General features: G+C 30.3%; 2 protein-coding genes across 5 annotated transcripts in view; both read left to right on the plus strand.

Annotated features, from left to right (window-relative positions):
• Positions 1–1,649: 1,649 nt before the first annotated feature.
• On the plus strand, positions 1,650–4,276 carry LOC101511068 (uncharacterized). The gene is made up of 4 exons (XM_004508690.4): positions 1,650–1,913; positions 2,138–2,815; positions 2,901–2,999; positions 3,665–4,276. The coding sequence occupies exons 1-4, from the start codon at positions 1,698–1,700 to the stop codon at positions 4,034–4,036; spliced, it is 1,365 nt and encodes a 454-aa protein (XP_004508747.2). The 5' UTR covers positions 1,650–1,697; the 3' UTR covers positions 4,037–4,276.
• A 3,550-nt stretch (positions 4,277–7,826) lies between these two features.
• LOC101511377 (NAP1-related protein 2-like) overlaps positions 7,827–10,082 on the plus strand; it is a 5,144-nt gene continuing 2,888 nt past the window's right edge. For 3 of the 4 annotated variants that reach the window (XM_004508693.4, XM_073363852.1, XM_004508692.4), the window contains exons 1-5: positions 7,827–8,093; positions 8,338–8,460; positions 8,591–8,641; positions 9,028–9,099; positions 9,305–9,418. In XM_004508693.4, the coding sequence (XP_004508750.1) occupies positions 7,980–8,093; positions 8,338–8,460; positions 8,591–8,641; positions 9,028–9,099; positions 9,305–9,418 (474 nt within the window). In that variant the 5' untranslated portion in view covers positions 7,827–7,979. The remainder of the gene's footprint in view (positions 8,094–8,337; positions 8,461–8,590; positions 8,642–9,027; positions 9,100–9,304; positions 9,419–10,082) is intronic. The other variant, XM_004508691.4, reaches the window with a different exon arrangement.

Here is a 10,082-nt window from a genome sequence, read left to right on the forward strand (position 1 = left end):
ATGGTGGGTTATATTTTGACCCAAATTGGATTCCCTTATATAATTTGAGTATTAATTGGCTAAATTCAACCCAAACCGATCCATGTAAAGCTCTTCTTAAATATCTTTAAGATCGGTACTTCACTTGACCAATTCAATATACATTGATGTTAGTTTCTGGTTTTTTTTAGTTACTTATACATAAGTTACATGAATTGAATTTACATAGTTAAGATCATATTCTTGAAACAACAATCTTTAGAAGAAAGTATATGGAGATACACAATTGAGTGACAAAAAAAGAAAATTTATAATTTAAATAACAAGACCAACCGTAAAAACTCATGAATAATTAAATTTTCACGTATACTAAATAAATTTAATTTATTACACACGTGAACGTGAATTAACTTCATATAAATTACGCGAATTCAGTTTGTATAACCTATTTAATTATATAAATAAAATAAATATATAATTAATAAAATTGTTCAATATATAATTTAATGTAGATCAATATTTTAAAAGAAATTTTAAAATTTTGATGATACGCTAAAATTGATATTTACAATTATCTTCATCCTAACAAAGGAATTGATGTCCTAATTGATAAGTTAAAAAAACAGTATTAAATAAATGAATTCTTCAAAATTAAACTTATATTCCCTCATATATTAAAATAAACAAAAAAACAAATATATTTAACCTAAATTTAAATAAAATATATTTATCTTTATTTTCCTCAAATTATCACTAATCAATTATTTATCTACCTCATTACAACAAAAACCACGAAAACTTCTACTTCTTCTAAATAACGACTTAAGTGATTGTTAGTATTTGAAGTGATTTTTGAAGTATTACTAAACTTAGATAAAATAATCCACTATTTGTTTCTTTGTAGACTATCATGAATGAATAAAAAAAGAATATTGAAAAAGAAAGTGAGAAAGAAGAATTGAAAAGGGAAGAACGCCGTTGAGTGGAGACCCACCATTAAGTGATTAATAAGGCAACAACTCCATTTGACACAAAATAATGTGACCTTAGTGTCTCTATCCGTAGGCTTCAAGAGTACCATATTTCTACCAAATTTCATTGCTTACACCTAACTTTGCATAAAGCCAATATTTTGGTTATTAATTACCAAATATAATCATCATACTTTTTCGTTTCTTTATTTGTTAATATTACTTTTTTTTTATTTAAGCACTAGGTCAATTCTAACATAGATTATAGAAACTTATATTTTAATGAGAAGTTACTTAAAATAATAAATTATTTTAAGTAGTTTTTATATTACTTTCAATTTTTTTTTATATTTCAAAATTGTAACGATGAAAATTCTTATAAATAATAATTTTTTCTAAAAAAGTGATTATTTTTAATAAAACTGCAACAAATAGACCATAAATTATAGGACGAGTTATGATCATTCAATAATAATATTTTTTAAATTAACTTTTTGATTGAAAAGTTATTATACTATAAATTTTAAAATTAATTTATAATCGTTGTTTTATATGTTATCAAGATGCAGAAAGTTCAAAGTTATATATAATTACATAATTGTCATTAATCTTGACAAATTTTATCCATATAAAAAATAACTATAAATTAATGTCAAATTTCATTATATGATAGTAATTTTTAATTGAATGATTAATTTTTATTTATTCATTATTCTAAAATACACGCGAGATCGAAATGTAAGTGGGATGCGAAGTGCGGGATTGAAATTTATGAGTTTATTTTGGGAGAGCGAGACACAGAGAGAGATGGAATCGGCGGGGCAGTGGCTGGAGAAGGCGTTGGTGGAGTTGTGTTCGAGGATCGAAACAGGTTTGGGTTTAGGTTTGGACGAAGAGATCATAAAAGGGCTTGTTTCTTACTGCGACCTTGCTCAACCACGAGATGCTAAAGAATACCTGGACGTAACCCTCGATTCCCTTTTCTATCTTTCTCTCCCTCTCTTTTACTGAATCTTCGAGTTAGTCCATTAATTAAATTGGTAACTTGTTTTTTAGAAGGATACTATTTGATGTTTAACGATGAACTATTTGAATTTTTGTTGTGGACCTTGCAACATATTCTTTATTGTATATAGGTGAATGGAACATTTTGCTACGAAAATCTTTAACTTTGTGTTCATTTTCAGAATATTATAGGTCAGGAAGCAGGGAAATCTGTGATTGAAGAATACTTAAGAAGGAGAGGCCACTCAGAATTCAGTACCAGCACGGATGTTCCAACTACCAAATTACATGCCTATGTCAAACCACCTTCAATTGAGATATCTGCTAGTGGGTCTAAGAGATCGTCGAGAACACAGAAAACAGCGACTGTTCGTGGTGACCATGCAGAACCCAGCAAGAATGCTGTTGGAAGTAATCAGGGAAATGTGATTCCAACTACAGGTAGTGAACCAAAACCGCAAAAAGGAAATCAAGTGAGTTCCAAAAAGAAGAAAGCCGGGAAAACTATTTCACTTGCTGAGGCCGCAAAAGGGTCGATTGTTTTCCAGCAAGGAAGACCGTGTTCTTGTCAAGCGCGTCGTCACCTGCTTGTCAGCAATTGCTTGTCTTGTGGTAAAATTGTTTGTGAGCAAGAAGGAGAGGGTCCTTGCAAATTTTGTGGTGTGCTTGTGTTGAAAGAGGGAAGCTCATATGCTGGTCTGGAAGAAAGTTTGCCTCCTTTGTCGGATGCTGAGGCTGCTGCTGAAGCTTATGCAAAAAGGCTTGTTGAATATGACCGAAATGCTGCAGCTCGTACAACTGTTATTGATGACCAAAGTGACTACTATGAGCTTGATGGGAATACTTGGTTGTCCAAGGAGGTATTCTATTTTGTTTGATGGTTGTCATCTGGTATTTTTGTTATGACATTTTGGATTTTTTTCCAATTTTATCTTCTTTCTTTAGGAGAAAGAACTGTTGAAGAAGAAACAAGAGGAGATGGAAGAAGCTGAACGAGCAAAGCGGAATAAAGTTGTTGTGACTTTTGACCTAGTTGGCCGCAAGGTAACTGTTTTAACCATATGGTCTTGCCTAAAGTTACCAGTTGAATTTGCTACAGCATGAATTTTCTAGTAGGATTGAAAACAAATGTCTTTTTTATGTGAACTTTCCCATCTCATGTTATCATGGTTATCAAATAGAGATTCATATTATAAATTGCGATTGAATCTTATTATGAATTTTAAGATACATTACGAATAAAAATATGACATTGTTAAGTTAAAACACGTGAAATAGCAAAATAATAAGGTGATATATCATATACAAATCTCAATAATTCAATATTCAAAATCGTCATAAATTAAATGACCAAGGAAAGGTGATTCATTAGAATGAATCGGGATATACGAGTCACATTTATCTAACGAGATTGATAACCAGCTTTACATATTATTTGCTGTGATTTTTAGTGAATGGAAGTCTTGAATGTAATGAGCTATAAGTCCTTTTAGGAACATATGCTATTAGTTATTAGTGAATCTACCCACATTTTTAGAGTGGTAACCTAAACTAGGATGTTATGGATACATTTTTCTTTTCTTCTTCTTTACTTTTATTGTAGCTTATATATTTGTCTGTCAGTCAGTCACAGAGTGCTTGTTTACTGCAAACCAAGTAATATGCAGGTATCTGTTTTCTCATTTTGGATTCTAATTTATATCTTTCAGGTTCTTCTGAATGAAGATGAAGTTTCAGAATTACAGTCCGACAATAGAATAATGCGTGCACCAGATGCAAGGGAAGTGAACCGCATTAAACCAAACCCAACTCTTAAGATTCAGCCAGTTTTTGTGGACCTGGGATTCAGTAAGAAGTCTGCTAATGATAAGCAAGCAAACAAAGGTAGGCAAGCAAACAAAGGTCTAAGCAAGGGGTTGTGCTTGGAGATTACGGGGAGGGTGCAGTATGATAACAATGACTTGAAGTACCTTAAGGAAAGCCAATTCACAACAGATTCAAATGAAAAAATTTGGCAAGTATCTTCAGGAAATGGAGGGCTGCATGTTGAAGAAGATGGTGAATGTTTACGGGAACAATGATAATGAATATAGGGTTTTCACACTTTTTTGTCTAAGCCTTGAAATCATTGGTCTTGATTATCTTTTTGAGAGAAGGGAAGTATTGGAATTAAGAATTTTTGGCAGCGTATTTCATTTTCTAAGGTGCTTGTGCAGATATAATATCAGTATATTATCTATTCCTATATAAAATTTTATGTGATTTGTTTTGCTTGAAGGAAAAAATATACAAATGATGGCTTGATGGTCTTCAGCTTTCAACCTTGAACTAAATTATTTTAAAGTTGCCTTATCAGAGAGAACTATTATGATCTGTTAATTGGAGTATGAAATTGGAATAACCATATATTCACTAGGAAACTAAATTCAAGCAGCACTTGTCAATTGTTTCAATCTCTCAATTAATAATTTAAGTTGGTCGCAGAGTATCATTTAAATGTTCATGTACAAATTATTTGTATATTTATTTAGTTAAGTTGCTTACGTTAGCAATTCTAAAAGGTTAATTGGGTCAAAGCAATGTATAGACCTGTCATAAACTATTGTGGTAAGATCTCTTAACACTTAATGTTTAGGAGAATCTGAGGTATATAAATTTAAATCAATTTTTCTTACAAACCAATCCAAACGTACTCAGTATCAATTGGTAGTTAAATAGGTTAGGTCGATCCTGTTTAGTGAATCTAAATATATCAACGATATTTGTAAATAGATAGAGGAGCTAGACTATTCTAGTTCAATTTTCAAAATATTAGGGTTATTTTAGTATTCGAATAAACGGTAAATTTTACTAAAATTAACTTACACAACCGCAAGGTTTGGGTTCAAACTCGAAACAAGATGTCTAATCTAGCGATATTGACATTTGTCAGTTGAATTAAGACTTAAAGACAACATAAGATCTTTTTAACTTCTAATGTTTTGTATTTTGATTTTCATTAATGAAATAAATTGGTATTAAATTATGTTGACAAGGAGGGTTTCAAAAAGTTGTTTGCTTTATTAATTCACTACATTTTGTCTAGTTGGTCTCTTCTAGGACGCACTACTTTACAAATAAATAGACAATCATCACAAATTTCTTTAATAAAGATTGACTTATATCTCTCAATCGCATTCCACGATAAAAAATATCTTTGTGCAGATTTTCTGACAAGAATTAGAACTAGTGGTTCAGCTTTTTTTGTTAGGGTTCATACACCTCTTCTTAATATGTCCATTCTAAAGACTTAATTTTCTTTTTATACCTTTAATTAATCAAAGTGACACTAACGTCCATTTTATAACTATGCTCGGAGAGGATTTGAACATAATATCTTAAAGATATTATACTAAACTATTATTATTGAATTAACACCTCAAATAATTTTTTTTGAAACATATTATTATTATTATTATTATTATTATTATTATTATTATGATGATTATTATTATTATTATTATTATTATTATAACATTGATTTGGTCTTTTATATTTCAATAAATTATAAATCAAAACATTAATTTTGAAACTAACTAATCTTCGCATCATAAATCTGATACAAAAGGGTTCATTTTGATAATTTTTCCAAGAAATAAATGAAGTTTAGATATTTTGTTGATATCAAAATATAAAATTGAAGAAAAATGTTAATAACAAACTTTTTAATATAGTCAATGGTTAAAACAAATAAAATAAATGTATAGTTTCTTACAATATCATTTATTATATATGAATGTATTTGTAAATATAAAATAATCTTATATAGCATATATTACAATGTATTATATTATAAAATATTAAAAAGAAAGAGAGACAGGAGAGATAGGAGAGCATTTCATAAACATGGACAAGATAGGGTAGATAAAGAGGATAAAGAAAATATAAAAGAAAGTGTGTGTGTGTGTGAGAGAGAGAGAGAGAGAGAGAGAGAGAGTAGGATGAAGATTGGCAATATAGAAGGAGGACAGAGAGGTAATAGAGAAGTTTGAGAAAAGATAGATTCAAAAGAGAGGTAGAGATCAGAGTGCCAACATAGAAACATTATAAAGAAATAAAAATTAATTGAATTTAGACCATCTTCTTTTGTTCTTTTATCTTCTCTCCGATGTTAATATATAGATAGAGATATAAGTATCATAAAAAATAATTTTTATAAATCATACATATACACATATAAAATGAGGTGGATTAACAGTTTTATACCTAGTGACATATCCATAAATATTGTTTATTGGGACACAAAATAATTATAATAGTTTTTATAAAAAAATATATAAAATAAAAGTTTAAACCGTTCTTAATTAAACAAAATAGGAAGATTTAATTGGTCTTCAAAATTAAAAAAAGTAATAATTTAGGAGAATTGAATAATTGTTCATACATTGGTTGTATTTCTCTATCTCTCTTAACACGAGGAGAAAATGATAGAATACAAATCTAAGAGAGATATAAGATAGATAAACAAAAAATGAGAAGAGAGATATACAATAGAAAATAAAAATGACATTTCATATAGTTTGTATTTGAGAAAAAAAGAAGTTATATTATGGTTTTATGAGTTGTTATTAATAATTAGAGGTGAGAAGTTAGACCATGATTTGAAAGGTTTTTTTTTTCCGACCTGACCTTTTTAAAATAATTTGACCTTTTTGTTAAATAGGCCATACCAAACCATAAATATGTCAGACCATAGGCCCTTGACGAACAGGTTAACATATTTCAACTCTATTAATAATTAATATTAAAACTATTATATAAATAGACTTTTTTTTTTCGGTCTGAGTCTAACCTTTTTATTAAATAGGCCAGACCAAACTATAAATATGTCAGACCATAGGCCCTTGACGAACAACTTAACATATTTCAACTCTATTAATAATTAATATTAAAATAGTATTATTATTTATTACAAATGACTTATATAAAGAGCAAGAATAATGAATAAAAATAAAAGATTCAATCAATTATATTTTCATTAACATGAGAAAGTGAATGGTTATAACACCACAAGAAAAATGTCAATTTGTTTGGTTTAAAATAATTTGGCTACGACGGTTGTAATCTTTTTTAATTGATACATACGATTGTTCATCAATTTTCGTAAATTCATGTTTCACAAGACTATTATGCAAAAATTCAAAAAATCACCCTATCAACGGTAGATAATATTTGCGACGGTTGCGTCACCAAACATATTTTGCAATATTGCTGACCATAGTTAATTTATGAAGAAAAAAAAGCTACATAAAAAATATATCTATATGTATAGGCGTAGATCATAGATAGGTATATATAAGTTTATATGTAAAAAATAAATAGTGTATATGACCCACACACAAATGAGGTGACTAGAATGGAAAAGTCTTAACCTCATGAGACTTGATATCAAACTCCTTTAGTAAATTTTAAGATCTATTAAGTTGGAGGAATTGAATAATCATTAAGTACTATCGCTAAAAATTATAAGTAAATCATATGTTCATATATAAGTCTTAAATACAAAAAAAATAGAGACCTACTCTGTAGGATCAAAATTGGTTGGAGACATCCTCTAAAATTTAAATTTTAATTAAAATATAAACTGTTGGATTTTGATTATACAATTGAAATGTAATCAGCGAAGTGCATAGTAGAGTTAAATGCCCCAAATCCGAATTCCCTTGTAGAGTAGAGGATGCTCTTGATACACCAGAGTAGGGTATTTAGCCGCAAAAAGTCCCATTTAGCAACAAAAAGAAAAAAGAAAAAAAAATAGCATGAAAGTGTACACGTCATCTTAACAAAATTAGCTAGAGTAATCGTTGATGTACATTTGTCCTATTATTCCCGAGTTGTGATCATCAACGACCACAGTGCAACAACATAAACCCCAAAAACCCTAACCCCGTGTCCTTTTTCACTCTCCCTCTCTCTCTCTCTCTCTCTCTCTCTCTCTCTATCTCTTCATCAGGTTCCGCGGCAAACATCACCACAGAGGCGAAGATGGTTGGAGACAGAACAAAGAAGTTGAAAGTTGCTGAGAATTCAGAAGATGTTGACGGAGAACTCGTTGTCACCGTCGAGAAGTTGCAAGAGATCCAAGACGAACTCGAAAAGGTTCTCTCATTTCCTTCGTATTCACTTTCCTCTTATTTATATTCAGTTACGTACTAAATGCTCATAGATTCATTCAATTGAAGCTTTCAACTTACACGTTTCTATTATCCTTCAGAAACCTTTATGCAATGTATTGATCTCCCCAAATTACGTTAACCTAGTGTGAATTGGAATCGTGTTTTGTAAATTATGGCTTCAATGCTTTTGATTGTCGTTTTGATGATGAATTTGAGAGTCGTTACAGATCAACGATGAAGCAAGTGATAAGGTTCTCGAAATTGAGCAGAAGTACAATGAGATAAGGAAGCCAGTTTATGATAAGCGAAATGAGATCATCAAATCTATTCCTGACTTCTGGTTGAATGCTGTCAGTCTTATTTCTCTCTATATATGTTTTTTTTTTCGCTCTGCATTGAATTCATTGTATATATTTTGTTAGTATAATGGTTAAATTGATTGATATTTTTGTTTGCTTTATCTTTGTTATCATTATGCAGTTTTTGAGTCATCCTACTCTTGGTGAACTTTTGAACGAGGAAGATCAAAAGGTATGGATGGCTTCTTTCCTTACACCCACTAATTTTTCTTTTATTTTAAGTTTTCCCTGTTGTTACATTTGGTTTCTTTACATGTTTCTGGAAATTATTTCTCGGGGTGCTCTGTGGAAGTACTTTTGAAGGTGGTATTTTGACACGTGTGGACAAAACGAAACTTAATGGTTTTTGTTCCACCATTTTTATATGGAATCAAAATATATCACTTTTATTGTATTTTGTTGCTTCTGTTTCACTTCTAATATGCACTAAACATAAAACAAAACCCACTTGCTGTGTACTTTATTGTTTTAACTTTCATTCTATACAATTCCTTTCGTCCCTTTGATTACTGGTCCTCGTGGGAAACATTAATTGAGTACTGACCTTTTATTTGATAGATATTTAAGTATTTGAGTTCTCTTGAGGTTGAAGATAACAAAGATGTCAAATCTGGATATACAATCACCCTTGTAAGTTGCCCTTCCTCACTTTCCCCTCTCCCAAAACCCCCTCTTCTCCCCTTCTTCTTTTTGTAGATAGTATTTGCAAATCACTTTAAGGCCATGAATTATTGGTCTTTGTAAAATCTTGAACTTCTTGTCCATTGAAGATTGAAGAATAACCAAACATTAGTTTTTTATTGACATAAATAACCGGTAATCATTTCATGTACAGAATTTCAATCCCAATCCCTATTTTGAGGATTCAAAACTTTCAAAGACTTTTACTTTCCTTGAGGAAGGAACAACAAAGATCACTGCTACCCCCATAAGATGGAAAGAGGGCAAGGTAAGGCGATTGATTTCACCTTTTCTCCCCTATCAGCATTTATAAGTTTTATTTTTTTCATATTCTATTTGACAGATAATGTAAAACTTTGTCGAGAAAGGGAAAAACTCGAACTAGATGAGATGCATTAAGGATGAGGAGGGATAAGTATCAGTCTTACAATAAGATATAGATCACAGGTTCCTATTAAGGTTGATGAAACAAAAGGGTGTTATTGGTGTGATCTACATTACAAAAGTATTACTCAAGCTTACAGCAAAATTTAATGTACAATTATAATTATAATTACAATTATAAGACCTGTAGTGTTGTATGAAATAGAACATTGGGTGATTGCACAAGACAAGATATGATTTGAAATGCAATCATTAAAGAGAAAATTGGGGTATTCCCATTATAGGAAGTATGATAGAGTCTTGTCTAGTGGTTTGGGCACTTGTGAAAAAGACCTGTAGAAGAACAAATGAGGAAGATTGATCAGATGTATGATAGTTTATGAAAAACTATTAGGCAAATTATTGAGTGATATTTACATCTAATTGGTCTATCTTTACGCCCAATGATGACAAATTTTATGTTGTAGATTGATCCATTTTATGGACCCCACCTAGTGAGAAAAAATCTTGTTGTATTTAACTGACTTATAATCCTTAAACGTGTAGGG

This window comes from Cicer arietinum, chromosome 7 (assembly GCF_000331145.2).
Source record: "Cicer arietinum cultivar CDC Frontier isolate Library 1 chromosome 7, Cicar.CDCFrontier_v2.0, whole genome shotgun sequence".
NCBI classification, from domain to species: domain Eukaryota; kingdom Viridiplantae; phylum Streptophyta; class Magnoliopsida; order Fabales; family Fabaceae; genus Cicer; species Cicer arietinum.